This window comes from Peromyscus leucopus, chromosome 2, assembly GCF_004664715.2.
Source record: "Peromyscus leucopus breed LL Stock chromosome 2, UCI_PerLeu_2.1, whole genome shotgun sequence".
NCBI classification, from domain to species: domain Eukaryota; kingdom Metazoa; phylum Chordata; class Mammalia; order Rodentia; family Cricetidae; genus Peromyscus; species Peromyscus leucopus.
This window is the reverse complement of record NC_051064.1, coordinates 140,029,954-140,045,996: the sequence shown is the minus strand read 5'-3', so window position 1 is coordinate 140,045,996 and position 16,043 is coordinate 140,029,954. Positions and strand designations below refer to the sequence as shown.

Sequence of the window (16,043 nt, the reverse complement as noted above, 5' to 3'; positions counted from 1 at the left end):
GATCCTCTTGCCTCTACCTCCCAAGTGCTGGGATCGCGGGCATGTAGCACACACCAGGTTTATGTGGTGCTGGGGATGGACCTCAGGGCTTCATGCATTCTAGGAAAGCAATCTATCAACTGAGCTATGTCCCCAGCCCCCCCTTCTGTTAGGACTGCCTTGCCCATACCAAGCAAATGCTCTCCGTGGAGCCACACCTTAGCCCCATTGTTCTTTTTCAGCCTGGATTCCCACACCTTAACTCAGGCCCCCAGCTTCCTTGTTCTGGTGGGTGGGAACCCCGCCACTCAGGGACCCTTCCAGCCCCATCTGCTCTTCTGCCTCTAGAGGCCCAGGGGCTGGTGACAGATCTTGTACAACCTCAAGAGTGGGTTTCCTCCACCCTGGGCTTCCCGGAGAGGAAGCAGCTGATGGAGGCCGACCCAGTTCCTCATCCTGCCTGCTTTGGTCCTCCCTAGGGTCGCTGAAAGAAAGGACAGCTGCTTGGGTGGGCAGAGCAGAGTTGAAGAGGAATGTCCCCGACTTTGGGGTGAAGCCACAGACAGGCTGGTGGGCTCCGGCTTGGGCCTGGCTTTGGTGGGCAAGGGCAGGGGACTCTTGGCTCCATGCTTCTCCGCAATGAGTTCCTCTTCAGCTCTGCTCCGGGTCTTTCTTCAAGCCCTTATTACGTTCCATCAACCAGGTTCCCAGGCTTGCCCAGAGTGACCAGGAGCTCTCCTTGGTGCTGATCATATTCAACTGGGCCCTGGCAGCAGGGTTTTGGTGCTTGCCAGGGCTTCTCTGCCTCAAGGCCTGCCTGAGAGACTCAATAAACAAAAACTGAAGGAAGTGGCTGTGTGTGTGTGGACTGGATCTTCTTGAAGCCCCAGGTGGTTGGAAAGTAGCTATGTAAAGGGCTCTGATCTGACTAGCTTGCTTTGTGACACCCCACCCACACACACACACAACAAATCACTGTCAACTGTCATTTTTCCACATGGACACAGAAGCTTGTCCTAAAGGCAGCCGGAGTTGGGTAGGTGTCTGTAAAGTGAATAAGTGACACACACTAGAGAGGCATCCAGTTTCTGCATACTGTGACACCCACAGCCTTGTATGGGTCTTATTTCTCCACATGCACAGTGGGGGTGGGCCACCTCTGTCTCTGACACCCACAGGAGGTGGGAGAAACAAAGAGGAGGTTCTCATAGATGCAGATGCAGGGCCATAGAGCTCGGGTCTAAAGTCCCAACCAGCTAGACTTCATAGTGACTCCATCACTGATCAGCTGTGTGGCCTTCAACAGGCTTTATAATTACACAGAGGCTCAGTTTCCCCAGCACAAAATGAAAGGTAGCCGTGAAGGTCAAGAGAAAAGCCTTTAGTATTTATTGGTCCCTCCCTGTGTGTGATCCACATTTATCACCAGGCCCAGTTCTCTCCATGCCGACTGTGAATTCTGCCTTTATTCCTTTTGCTATAGTTCTTCTACCCAGGGCCACCACGTGCCCCAAGCTCAGGCTGGGGCGCCACTCACATCACCTCTGTGTCTCAGTTCCTTCGGCACTTGTGCAGCTCACACAGGCTACACATCTGGACGGGACCGAGCTGACTGCACCTCCCGAGAAGAGCAGAGGGAGGAAGCTGCCCCATTGGCACCTGAAAACGGGGCTGGTGGGCGGCCCTGGGGAGCGGGTAAAAGGTCAAGAGGACACTTGGTTCCACTGAAGTTGGAGGAAGAAGGAGTATGGGGACCTCCAGCCCCACGGTGACTCCTGGGCCTCTGGGTGGGACCTGCAGGGCAGGAGCCTACACTGGCCCGGGGCTGGGTTGACGTTGCAGGTCACACGGCCAGTGTTTCCTCGGGAGCAGGTGGCTTTCTCCATTGGTTCTCCATTCCAGGCTCTTTCTGTTTAAGGAAGGCACTTGTGGGAATTCTGCACTTCCAGAACTCTCTGGGGAGCCCAGAGGTATTAGAGAGAGTTGCATACAGAGGTCTGGAGAGAGAGTCCAGGCTCCTGCCGGGGTCAGTCCAGTTCTGCACAGGACTCCTGGGTCCCCTGTGTGCAGTCAGGGCAGCCCAATGGGTTAGGATCCACACCATGGCTGCAGATAAGGGGTCCTTCTGCTGGATTGGCAGCAGTAGGGGGCAAGGCCTCTGTGGATTGGTCCAGCTCTGTTGGCATCTGGGCTAGCCTGGCACTGGAAGATATGGTGGTTTTGAGACAGTCTCCTGGGCCAGGTCCCTGGGTTTGCCCATCCTGGTGGATCACCTCATCTGTGGAGACTGTGGCTGTCTGGAGAGGCTCATCTTGGGGCAGGCTGCCAGGAGCCAATGGGAATCCCTTCTCACCCCAGCCTGGCTTGGTGCGGATGCCAACAGCCTTCAGGATGACATCCATTTGCTTAGCATAGTCCAAGTGCCCACTGACCTGCAAGGAGACCATGAGTGAGGACCATGGTGGGTAGGTGGGCAGGGCCCACCCTTTCCCTGGGATCCAAGCCAAGCTCTATCCTCAGCCAGTCACTCAGTTTCCCAGGGTCCCAATTATTGATGGTTCTCAAGTCCAGAGCGCACTGGTGAGGGGTGGGGTGGGGGTGGGGCTATAGGATCCTAGCTAGGGAAAGCTGAAGAAAGCTTTTCCAAATGTGTGGGTCCCCTGGAGCAGAAAGGCCCATCCTGATGGCTAGCAGGCAGGGCAGGGGCTCAGTGTTTGATCTTCAGTAGCCGGGACCGTGGGTGGCCTTTCTGTCCCCAACATTAGGAGTAGCTCCCCCAGAGGGTGGCTGGGAGGGATTCCCCAGGAAAAATCCCAAGTTGGAAATAAAATTTTGTCCCAGCCTGTAGGTTCAGTTTCTTCACAGCTCTCTGGTCCTCCTCACTCCTCTGCTTCACCCAGTTCCCCTCGTAGGAACTCCCCATTTGCCCTGCTCAATGTGTGGTGAAAACTTATCTCCCAAAACGAGAGTGTCGAGAGAAGGGGCTTTGGCTGTCTCTGGCTTGACAGGGATGTCACCCTGAGGGCAGATTTGTTACCAGGCCAGCTTGCCACCCCACTATGAGATGATGCAGCCAGAAGCCGCCACCACACGGCAGCGCCACGGCCGCGGGTACCAGTTGCCACTGTTAACAGTCAGATAACCTTCTGCTCATGGTACATCATATGGTGCACGATCTAGTCCCAGATATTCACCTACAGCAGTCCAGAGGGGCCAAGATGAGAGGGGGCAGTGCTGTTTCCGGTGCCTCTCGGAGCTCTTTGTGAGAGAATGGGTGTCTTTTCTTACCCCACCCCCACCCCCGCCGTGTGTGTGTGTGTGTGTGTGTGTGTGTGTGTGTGTGTGTGTGTGTGTGTGTGTAGGTCAAAGGTCAGGGGTCTTCCTCATCTATCCCCCTTATTTTTTGAGATACGGTCTCTCACTGGCCCTGGAGCATATCTATTTGGCTAGACTGGCTGTCTCACAAGCTCCAGGGATCCTCTGTCTCTGCTCCCCCCTACCCTACCCCAGCACATTCTCGGGACCTGAACTTAGACCCTCATGCTTTTGTGGAAAGCACGTTGCTGACTAAGCCACATCCCCAGTCCCCAAGGCATCTCATAGAGGTGTCTCCCAATCCAGGTCAGTGCTAATGCATTTCAGTGGGATGTGAGAAGTACATGCAAATCACAACACTGTGCCTGGCGCTTAGTAGGTGCTGCATAAATATGTGTTCTCCGACTTTAGTTTGCCTCACAGGGGAGATGGAGGTGGGGAGTTAGCTGGACCGATCCATCTGGGAGCCCAGGGTGGCTGCTGAAGCTCTAGCTATAACTTCTGAATGCCAGCCAACAGAAACTTCAGACCCACAGGGACAAACACTAACCAGTTCCCTAGGGACAAATAAGAGCTGCTTCCCTGAGCCTTTTGAATCCTGGGGAAGGCCTGGTGCCAGGGCTGCGTGGGAACAGGCAGCCACCAAGGACAGTGTCACTGCCATGGCGGCAGCTGACTTCAGGTGACCATCATACCTACAGCCCACAGCACTAGCCTCCCCTGCCATAGGCTGGTCCAGGTCTTGGCCATGCACAGTCCCCCAGCTCCTATTACACAGAGACCCAAGATGGAGTCGCACTCCATGTTTACAGTCACGAGAGCAAGGTGGACCACGGGTGGATGTGGTACAGCTGATGTTGACTCAAGTTTTCAGCCCGTGACCATCTCCCCAGCTGTCCCACTGAGCCCTGCCCACTGCCCTGTACAGCCAGACATCACTAATGCAAAACAGCCATCTTCCATGAATGATTCTGGGTAGGGGGTGCAGCCTTGGGACACACCAGGCAGCTCCCACCGCATACTGTCAATTAGCAAAGGCTCATTCGACTACCAGCTGACAGACCATGAACTCGAGGAGTCATCGGGTCCATGTGGGTAGCAGCATTTCCCCTTTCCTGCCTTGCAAGAGACCTGGCCTGGCTGCCACCACCCCACCTGTCTGTCCTGAGGCCCTCAGTTCCCTGGTGTCCCATGCTACTTCTGTAAAATGAAATGACAATAACCCCAGCATCATGTGGGCTGACAGGATGCACAGGAGACCACATGGATAGAGGCCTGCTGGCAGGGCTGCACATTGTTGACACAGTTTAGGAGCGCGGGTGGCACAAATGGGTGGCCGAGGGCCCAAGCTCTGAGGTGGCGTCCCTGGGTTTCTGACTTGAATCTACAACGTCCTCCTCAGGCCCACGTTCTTGACGGTTCATTCTCCAGCTGGTGATGTTGGGAGGGCGTGGAACCTTTAGGAGGCAGGTCACTAGAAGTGGGCTGAGAATGGATGCCCAGCCCGCCCCCCTTTGCTGTCAATCCACCCCTCTGTGAACAGCTTCCTGCTGGGCCTTCCCTGCCCCGGCAGACTGAAGCCTGCCTACACCATGAGTGTAAATAGATCCTAAGCTATTTATGCCAAGGGGCGAGGTCACAAATGACTCAGAAAGTCACTAATATGCCCGTGTTTGTCACTCACTGCAGCCTCAGTTTCCACATCTGAACGATGGATCAGTATGTTTTCCTGGGACCTTTGGCAGGGTCACCTGATTCATGGTGGCTGTTGTCACCCAATGCTAGTACTATTACTGATGGTTGTGCTTTGTGGTTGGCCCTTTGTTAAGTTGTAGAGACCAAAGACATCCTTTGGGATACAGGGAGGTTTATTCTGGACCAGGTCTTCCTGGACAGCTTCAAACAGTGAGTCTTGGGGTGGTAAATCCTCCACCTGCTGCAGCCCAGAGAGGCATCCTGGCCAGGGTTCCTTTATCTCCCCAGAGGGGGCCCCTGCTTGTCACAGGGAGGAGGGAAGGGACAGGTCTGCAGCCGCTGGTGCACAGGGAGCTGCCTGGCAAGTCCTAGAGGGAGCCCTGCCAGGCCCTCCTCCAGCAGCGAGCTGCCAAGGAAAGCCAGGGACACAAAGGCAATGCTAATTACCTCTAATTACTCAGAGGAGGAAAGCACCGCTTTACTGAGGCCCCTAATGTGATAAAGAGCTATTATTAGGCAGGAGCTGAGCCAAAGTCAAGGTGTTTGAGGAGGGAGGGGTCTGGGAGCAGCTAGTCTCCAAACTGAAGAAGTGAGGGGTGGTGGGGTGGCTGAAGAGGGGGCGGGGCTAGTATTAGGGAGCACTCATGAGCCCAAGGCTCTGGACCCTGCATCTTAAGTAAACTCCCCATATGATGGACTCAGTACTGGATTGTGTTCTTGCTTGGCCAACACCAGGGTCTACTGCTTTGAGTCTAGACAATGCCCTGCACCTGGGTCCTCTGCTTGCTTTGGTTATTGCTGGGGCAGGCGGGGGCGGCTCTGACTGGTGATCTGGTTATTGCTTCGGGGGTCAGGGGTAGGGGTGGTAATTTGAAGGGGTTTGTGATAAACTGTAGGGGTTTGGATCCAGCCCTGTGAATTGCTAGTCGGGAGACAGGAATTCTTCTAAGCTTTGATTTCCTCATCTGTAAATGGGACACAACTGTTCCTGCCTGGCAGTAGCCTGGGGGTTACAGCCAAGCCGGAAAGGCTGGCATGGAGCCCACAGGAGGCAGGTCCGTGCAGGTCCTATCCCCAAGTGCTGCCATGACCTGGTGTCCCTCATACACAGGCCAGTGGGGAGCCCTTGGGGGAACAGACCAGGACTCACCACTGAGGACAGGTCCACGTTCTCCATCCTCTGGTCCTGCAGCGGCACGGGCTGGAGGCCTGCGACTCGGAGCTGCACAGAGGACGTTCGGTACACGAAGCTCAGCAACCAGTCTCCCCTGAAGGCAGAAACAGGCACCATCAGCCTGAGCCCGGGTGGGCTGGGCCTCTGACCAACTGGGCACAGCTGGACACTGTGTAGCCTGGGTTGGCCTCACAATCCTCCCCGCCTCAGCATTCAAATTCTGGGATGCCATGTGGACACCAGAGTGGTTGGCTAGACGCTCTGAGGGGCTCTGACACACAGCGGTGCTTCCTCCTCCTGAGATGAATCCTTCAAATGGGAATCCTACCATTTGCTCTTTTCCTACAGGCTCATCCATCATAGGCCCCTCTGCTGTCTGTCTGTCCCTCTACTGTCTGTCCCTCTGCCTTCAGCTGTCATCCAGAGCCTCTGGTTCAACCGTCCCTCTGGTTCTGACCTCTGAGCCCTGCATTGCTTTACAGTGTGGGCTGCACACTTTTGCTCAAACCTGCAGCCACTTCCCCCTCAAGTCCCTCAATGTATGTATGTATGTATGTATTTATGTATGTATTCTATACATGCACACATGTATCTATTTATATAATTTTTCTTTAAATTGTAATATTTAAGTTGGGTCCCTGGGGCTTGGACACGCACTCTGCTCACTTGACAGGGTATTTGCCTAGCATGAACAAATCCTGCTTTTGACTCTCAGTACCACATAAACCAGAATTGGTGGTACATGTTTGTGCATCCCAACAGTTGGAAGGTGGAGGCAGGAGGATCCTTGGCTATATAGAGAGCTCAAAGCCACCCTGAGCTCAATGAGAGCCTGCCTCAAAAAGATAAAGGTCACTGTTTCATCCATCTAGCCTGTCACCTCCTCCAGGTGACTTGGGCATCATCATCCTGTGTTTTCACTGCAGGTCCCTTATCTCAAACCCTTGGGACCTGTGGCAGTTCATGAGCCTTGGGATGTTTACAGCTAACCAGCCTGTAGCCTGCAAAATACAGGATACTCACTCTTGCAAGCTTGGGATGAGGGGCTGCTGCTTTTTGGGAGCTCGGGGTTACTGTTCAGAATGAAATGCCTAGGGCGTCTCCTCAGACTCCAAACGGGGCTGCTCCCCCAGCCCACCCCCAGGTCCCGCCGCTTGCCAGAGGGCTTGCTGCCCAGGGTGCTGGCTCTCTCCGCACTGACAGCTGCCTCTTCCACCTTCCCACCCCTGCTCAGAAATCATGTTCCCAAAACAGAGCCCAGACACCTCCACGGCCAATGGCACACACGTGCGTCCCTTAGCCTCAAAGGACTCCCATTTGGATCCCTCGTGTGTTTCAGTCTCAAGTACCACCCCATGCTTCCCTCTCCAATTCTGATCTGCTGAGTCATCCCGCAGGTGACCTTGGACCTGATGCAGGGGTGCATCATCCTGCAAGGCCCTCCTCTGTCCACAGCCATCCTGCAGGGTGGGATGGCTCCCAGATCTGAACCTCTGGCCCTGACGGCTCTGCTGACAGCCAGCGGCCAGCTTCTGCTATCTTCTAGCACAGAGGCTTCTTGTCTCCAGCAAGGATGTGGGGGACACTAGGTGCTCAGGAAATATTATTTCCTTCCCCAGGGCATGAGGTTCAGACAGACCTGCAGTAGCCATTGATGATTCTCCCAGACACCACCTTCCGGAATGGTTCCCAGTGCTTGGGGTCCCCTTCTACTGGTGCGCCCAGAAGGACCACATCCTCGATGATCCCTTGGCAATCTGGTGAGAGATACCAGCAGAGTCTGTCAGTGTTCCATGCCACAGTGGGTCCTGATGGGAGGGGGATGTGTGGTGCGTGTGTGGGATGGGATGGAGAAAGGTAGAGGGTGGCAGGGGACTTAATAATGATAAAGGCGATCACTGTTGTGCACATATACATACACACTTGCACATGACTACATGCACGAAGCATTTACCTATATCGTTCTATTATTAATAAAAACTCTGGAGTCAGATATTGGGGTAAAAACCTGATGATAGATCCAAAGAGCGGCGGAGGAACGATCAGCTGACCCTAACTCTCCACGCTTCCCAGATCGAAAAGGCTGAGAATCTCCTAAGCCCCTTCTGATATCTTCCTGTGCCCCCCATCTGGGTCCTCCAAAATCTCTATGGCTAATTCCAGTCAGCCAATTGATGACTCTGTCCCCTGATTCAAGGTAAACTTAATTAGCAGTCTTATATTTTTGGTTGTGAGCCTAGCCTTTAACGGCCGAGCTATCCCTCCAGCCCTAATTAGCAGTCTTGGAGTGTCAGTGTGAACAAATATCCCACAACACACACACACACACACACACACACACACACACACACACACACACAGGGCAATGGGGTGTGTGTGTAAAACTTACAGGGTTCCAGGCCCCGAGTCAGACCCTCACATGCCTGATCTAGTTCTGCAAAGTGTCACTGCCACAGTTAAGGTAAACATCTGCACAGCCACACAGACAACAAGTGACACAGCTGGAGCTGGAAGCAGTGCGTCTTTCTACCACCCGAAAGCTCACACCCACCGAGAACATGGATGACCTGCCTCCCTCTTTTTGAACCCTTCCCTTGAAGATGGGGAAATGGGCTCAGAGAGGGGTTGGCACCAGTCCAAGGCCACGCAGCCAGAGAGACTCCAGCAAGGACCGCAACCCAGAATCTCTGGATAGCTGTGAGGTCCCTGGGACCATTCTCTCTTTTGATGCAGTAACCAAGAGGGCCTAACTGTGTGGATCTGGGGCCAGGATGGCCGTTCAGATGCTTCCTTTGCCCTAGGGGATTCCATCTCCTTTCCCTTCCAAGGCTGATCTGCCATGGGACAGCTGGTGGAGTGCCACACCTCCTTGTGGCCAACAGGGACAATAGCAGGATTTCTGAGCAACCGTTAGATCTAGGGAGAGCCACAGAGAAAAGCCTAAAAAGGCACTCCTTTGACCTTGAACCTCCCACAGTAGTCCAGAGCGAACGTAAACCAGGTTGGGTTGGACATGCATTTCATCATTCCTTCACTAAAGCCCTCTTTCCACTCCCAGTTGAGTTTGCATTCAAAAAGTTTGCTCTCTGCATGGGGGTAAAACCTGGACACAAACTACAAGATAGGCTCCTAGCAACACACAGGCGTGGGCTAAGGGAAGCCGGCAAGAACCACCCACCGCTGAATCCTGGATGGGGGTCAGAGGCCATTACCCACCCTCTGAAGGTTCTAGAAGTGGAAAGGACAGGAGGAGGCTGTGTTAGGAAAAAGGAAAAAGGTCGGGGGAAATGTACAGCATCAATCTACTGTTTGAAGCTGGGCATGGGGTCACACACCTGTGATCCCAGCACTGCTGAGGTGGAGGTGGGAGGGTCAAGAGTTCAAGACCATCCTTTGGTATGGAGCAAGATCAAGGCCAGCCTGGAATACAATCAACTATCAACACACAAATAAGTAAAGGTAAAACTGTAAAGATGCCAGAGATGAACATTTTATGGCCCTGGTGTCCTCTTGCTGTGGGGACAGCATCTGACAAAAGTTATTTTCTGGTTCAGGCGTTCCCTCCAGTGAAAGTCTGAGGTCTTAGGTACAGACCCACAGGGCTGAGGATGCAGCTCCACAGTAGAGCACCTGCTTAGCATGTACCCTCCACCCCGCCCCCAGAAGCTTATAAATATTCATATTCTTCTGCAAAAGGGGTGAGATTATCTTCAAGTTCAGAAGTCACAGACACAGGCAGCCTCTGTGCTTGGATTTCTCATTTTTGCCTCAGCTCCTTAGCTCTTAATCATATTCTGCTGTTACCATGGGGAGGGTGGTTCTCCACTCCGCTATAACCTAGAACTTTGGCCTCCCATCGAAAAGGAAAGCTCGTCAGTCAAGCCTTCAGCCTCTGCTCTCAGGACTTTGTCACCCCATGTGCGGTCAGGCACCCTTCCTTCCAATTCCTACCAATTCTGTTATCCTCTAGCCCGGGAATGATCCATTTGGAATGGAAGTCAAGGCTGAGGAGGTGGCAGGTTTCATCCCCAGCATCTAATGAACTGGGTGAGCCGGTGGGTGTCTGAAAACCCAGCCTCTGAGAGGCAGAGGCAAGAGGATCAGAAGTTCAAGGTTGTTGTGGCTTGAGAATGATCCCATAGGCTCATAGATGTGAATGTTTGGTCCCCAGCTGGTGACTGTTTGGGAAAGATTAGGACGTGTGGCCTCGCTGTGGAAGGCGTGTCTCGGGGGTGGGCTTCCGGCCTCCCTCTCTGCCTGCTGACTGTAGATCAGGATGTAGCTCTCAGCTACTTCTCCAACACCATGCCTGCCTGCTTCCATGCTCCCCACCACGATGATCACAGACTAACCCTCTGAAACTGCAAGCAAATCCCCAGTTAAATGCTTTCTTTAATAAGTTGTCCTGGTTATGGTGTCCCCTCCTAGCAATGAAACAGTAACTAACACAAAGGTCATCCTTGGCTACATTGCTAGTTCTAGGCCAGCCTGGGATTCTATGGAGTTAGAGGCAGTTGTAAATTGCCTGATGTGGGTGCTGGGAACTGAACTTGGATCCTCTGCAAGCGCAGGAAGTGCTCTTAACCACAGAGCCAACTCCTCAGCACCACTTTAAACATTTCAAGTGCAAATTAAGCAAATGCTCTACCACAGCCACCCTCCATCTCTGGCTTTAAATTTTTAATTGTGAGAAAATACATAATAACATTTCCCATCTTGTCATTTTTGTTTGTTTTGAGACAGGATTTCATGCATCATAGGTTGGCTTAGAACAAGCTATGGAGCGGAGGATAGTCTTGAACTTGCCACCTTTCTGGTTTTATCTCCCTACTGCTGGGATTACAGGTGTAGGCCACCACTCCAAGTTTATGAGGCCCTGGGGATGGAACTCAGGGTTTCATGCATGCTACTTGAGCACTCTGTCAACTGGAGCCCCATGTCCAGTCCCTATCACTTCAAAGTGTTCAAACCAGGGGGCTGGAAAGATGGCTCAGTGCTTAAGAGCTCTTGCCACTCTTGCCTAGGACCCCGGTTCAGTTCCCAGCACCCATGTTGGGCAACTCACAACTACCCAAACCTCATGCACTAGGGGAACTGATACCCCCTTCTGGCTTGCATGGGCAATTGTACTTGCACCCTTCACATAATGGAAGACTGAAAATAAATCTTTAAAAATAAAGTGTTCGCTCAGCTGCATCGAGAACGTCCGCCTCACTGGGCAGCATTCTTCCTTCAATTGTTTGTTTGTTTTTGGTTGTCAGTTTGCACCTCTCAGCTGCCCCCTGACTTCCTGGGATGACATTTCACCACTTGGCACTCCTAGAAGTCTAGATTTGGCTGGCTTCAGTTTTTCCAAAACCCATCCAGGACCCAGAAGGGACACCCTTTTCCCAGTGACAGCCTTGAAACTATGTATGTATAAATTCTAAAACCAAACATTACAGAACATGCCGCAGGGGGCCAGCTTCACCTGTGGGAACCACCATAGCTGGTCTCACCTTTGCTAGCCTCCCTGTCCCCACAGTGGGCCTTGTTAAAGGGAAGCCAGCGTGCACAGAGCTTCTGATGTCTCCCCAGATGGCCACAGAGGCACAAGCACACTCCCCCATGCCCGTCACAATGTCAGTAAGGAGACGCTCTCAGCTGGAAAACCCCCAGTGTCTCAAGTCAGACCTGCAAAGTGGATGGATCCTCTCCCTCTCATCAGGGGTTCGTGTGTGCAGAGAGTGATAAGGTGGGAATGGGGGGGGGAACAGGGGGAGCATCTGCCAGCAGCGGATTTGCAAGAAAGGCCTTGGAAATGATCTGAGCTGTGTCTAACCCAAACCAAGTCCATTGAACAGATACTCACACATGCACCCCACAGAGGGAGAGGAAACTGCAAAGGGAGAGGGATGAATCGGGAGAATGGGGGCCCTGGCGACAGTGCCGCCCCTACGGGAGGCTCGGCTCACACAGCAGGAAACCATCTAGAGGAACCTGTTTGGCCATCTGATCAGGGTTTGGGATGGATTCTTCAAGGGGACAGCCAAGCTTTCATTTCTGATCTCTGATACCCATACAGAGCGAGACAGCTATTACTGCACCCCAGGAACCTCAAAATCCATCTGTTCCACCTGGCTTCTCCTGGCTGCCCCCCAGGCAGGCTGAGGCTAGGTTTGACTTGGTTCAAGTAACTGGTGGATACAGTTTCATAGCTGGGAAACCAATCACATCAAACGTGATTATAGTGGACTGCGTGTTATCGTGGCGATGAAAGAACCATCTGACTGAGCCACTGTGGGCCATATTTTTCTGCTGGTGTCTGGTGTCAGCCAAGTTAATGTCAGCTGGAGTGTACGGATTCTAGGGTTGGGCTATTCAATTAATTCTTCGAAGAAATCTTTTATTATTATTTTTAAAATTGCATGTGTGTATGTCCAGGTGTGTGGGCATATGAGTGCAGCACCCAGTGGATGCCAGAAGAAGCTGACAGACCCTGGAACCAGAGTTATAGGCAGTTGTGAACAGCTGGACATGGGTTCTGGGAATCAAATTGGGGTCCTCTGAAAGAGCACTACATACTATTAACCACTAAGCCATTTCTCCAGCCTGCCTCCCCACTCCCTTTTAGAGACAGGGTCTTGGCTTTCCCATCAGAAAGGTTAACATTTATCTATTTATTTATTAACTGACAAGATCTCACATAGCCAAGGATGGCCCCAGACTCACTGTGCAGACAGAGCTGGCCTCCACCTCTCAGGTGCTGGGATTCCAGGCATGCACCAGTGTCCCTTAATTGAGTGTATATAACTTAGAAATACAATTTCTGGTAAACTGAGGACTGCAATCTGTAGTTGGTTGTTTTTACTCTTTGTTCTTTGGGGGCCTGCCACCAGCTCCCAAATAAATCCTGCAGACTCTTATTCTTTCTTACGAATGCCTGGCCTTAGTTTTAATTAACTTTGCCAGCTTTTCTTAAATTATCCCATCTACCTTTTGCCTCTGGGCTTTTACCTTTCTTTATTTCTGTTTATCTTTTCTTCCCTCCTCCTCCTCCTTTTTTTTTTTTTTTGAGACAGGGTTTCTCTGTGCGGCTTTGCACCTTTCCTGGATCTCGCTCTGTAGACCAGGCTGGCCTCGAACTCACAGAGATCCACCTGGCTCTGCCACCCGAGTACTGGGATTAAAGGCATACGCCACCACCGCCCGGCTCTTCTTTCCTTCTTATTCCATCTCTGGATGTGTGGCTGGATGGCTGACCCCTTCTTTTCTCATTCCCCACTCACTCTCTTCCCTAGATTTCTCCTCCTATTTCTTCTCTCTACCTGCCAGTCCTGCCTATCCTCTCTCCTGCCTAGCTATTGGCCGTTCAGCTCTTTATTAGACCAATCAGGTATTTTAGACAGGCACAGTAACACAGCTTCACAGAGTTAAACAAATGCAACATAAAAGAATGATGCAACACATCTTTGCATCATTAAACCCATGTTCCACAGCATAAACAAGCGTAACACATCTTAAACTAGTATTCTACAACAGCGATCTAGTCGGGGCAGACTGTTCTTTCTTATGTGCTTGCACACACATGGGTAAAAGTGGCAGCCACGGCTTTGCACAACCGCCCCTGCTCGGCAGCTCAGAGTGAGCAGTGTTTATTCCCAGGAGTCTACTAACCAGGCATGGCCGCTCCCTAAAGCTCAGGACTCACTTCTGGAAAATTCTCAGGCATTCAACTCTCTCTCTCCCCTCCACTCTTCTTTTAGATTTTGCACTAGGTGGCCAAGGAACTTCCTCTTTCCTCTTTTCCATTCCCTTATCCCCCCTCATGATGCATGATGGGTAATCTCTACAGATCGATCTGGCAGTGATCTCTTTCTCTATCTAAGCTGCTATTGAGCCATCCAGTATGGTTTCCACCCTGCTTTCCCATATCCAGAAATTTCATTTGGTTTATTTTCAAATCTCTCATTATATTTTATTTTTTTTTCTAGTGTCTTATTCATCTGCTGGTTTTTTCCTATCTTTTTATTTTCAGACAGAATCTCTATATGCAACCCAGGCTGGCCTGGACCTCACGGTTCTCCTGCTTCAGTCTCCTGGGTGCTGGGGTCAAAGCGCTCTGCACTGCCATCCCTCTGGCTTCTTTCTACTTCTTTTTTTCCTTTTTGAGACAGGGTCTCACTATGTAGACCTGATTGATCTGGAACTTGATTTGTAGATCGCCTAGGCTGGCCTCGAACTCACCAAGATCTGCACGCCTCTGCCTCCCAAGTGCTGGGGTTAAAGGTGGGTACCACCACACCTCTGGCTCTTTTCTACTTACTTTCAGTCTTTAAACAACTGTAACATACTGTTTTCTAAGCATGAGGTCTGAGCCCAAGGCTTGATTCCTTCGGCCTCAGCCTCCTAAGGGCTGGGTTACGGGCCTGTGCTCTCACCCTCCCAATACCTCCCAACACTTTGATTTTCTATTCCTTTCATGTTTCTTCACCTCTTGGGGGCTCAGCTCAGCACTTCCAAGAGTATCGGAGTATCTGCCGCAACTTCATTAGCATTTCTGGGGTATTTGTAATGGGAGAATTTTCACTGCCAGTTAGTGGGGAAGCTGATTAGTCTACACAATTGCCTCTCTAGAAATACGCTAATACAGACCTGTTTCTGCCCACCCCTGACTTGCTGCAGGCTTTCTTGCTCTCATGGTTGCTCTCTTTGAGACAGGTGCGCATCTAGCGTCTGGGCTGACCTTGAATTTGGGGTAATTCTTCTCCCTGACTTCAAGTGGGAGCTATGACACCCATTATTTGTTTCGGTAGTTTTGGTATTTCGTTTTGGCAGTGAGGAGGAGGCTTAAACCCAGGGCCTCACACATGCAGCCTCTTCCCCTTGTATATATTTTATTTTTATTTATTTATTTATTTTTATTTTTCTGAGACAGAATCTCACCATGTAGCCATGGCTGGCCTGGACCACGCTCTTGTAGGCCAGGCTGGCCTTAAACTCATAGAGGTCTTACCTGCCTCTGCCTCTCGAGGGCTGGGATTAAAGATAAGCACCCCATACCCAGCTCTCTCTCTGTTTTAAAGATGGGGGTCCCACTTTGTTGTGCAGATTGTCCTTGAACTCTTAGACCCACGTAGTCCTCTCCTTCAGTCTCCTAGCCGAATAGTTGCGACTGCATAAGGTAGAAGCTTTGCCACTCTTTATTTCTGGAGCGGCTGACGCCGCTGTTGGCAGAGAACAATGGTTACTCCTTGCCTGAGCAGCCCTGTGCCTCAGCTAGGACTGAGACCCGGCACGACCTGTGTCTCTCAATGTCCTTGAAACACAAGAATGTGTCTGTGGACCTCCTAAGTTTGACTCCCATCTTAGAAGAGTCTCCATTGCCTGGTGGCTCCCCTTAAGCCTAGAGAAAACAATTCTACCTTGATGGTAGCTTTTCCTCTTCTCTGATTGAGCTGTGCGCTCATCCCACGAGCCAAAAATAAGCCCTTCCTCCTGGAAAGCACCGCTTGTCAAGTGGCCACAAGAGAGACTGACACCACACTTGGCCATATCCTCATCTGGAAAACGTCCCAAGAAGCCTGTCAGGATGGTTCTATGGGAGGCTGTCTGGAACCAACTGTCAAACAGGTAAATATCAATTCCTTCTCTGCTTTGTAGACTTGGTGCCTAATAAATGTTCATCCAGTAAAATAAAAGCAAGGATCACACTGGTGGCCATTTCTCAGGAAATCTGAAGATCTGCCGAGTTCTGCACAGGCTCCCAATGCAAGGCAGACTCTCCAGCAGGGGCTTCTAAATGCTAGCCTCGAAGATGGGGGTGGGGGGTGGGGGTGGTGAGGGTGGTGTGCTGGTGGTGGTGGGGGGGTGAGGGGTAGGGGGTACTGCACAGCAAGTG

At 51.8% G+C, this 16,043-nt stretch overlaps 1 protein-coding gene across 6 annotated transcripts in view; it reads right to left on the bottom strand.

Annotated features, from left to right (window-relative positions):
• Positions 1-1,345: 1,345 nt before the first annotated feature.
• The window catches only part of Tmco4 (transmembrane and coiled-coil domains 4), an 82,946-nt gene continuing 68,248 nt past the window's right edge, over positions 1,346-16,043 (bottom strand). For all 6 annotated transcript variants that reach the window (XM_037203130.1, XM_037203131.1, XM_028875290.2 and 3 more), the window contains 3 exons: positions 7,803-7,920; positions 6,140-6,257; positions 1,346-2,411 (listed from right to left, as the gene is read on the bottom strand). In XM_037203130.1, coding sequence (XP_037059025.1) covers positions 2,007-2,411; positions 6,140-6,257; positions 7,803-7,920 — 641 coding nt within the window. In that variant the 3' untranslated portion in view covers positions 1,346-2,006. The remainder of the gene's footprint in view (positions 2,412-6,139; positions 6,258-7,802; positions 7,921-16,043) is intronic.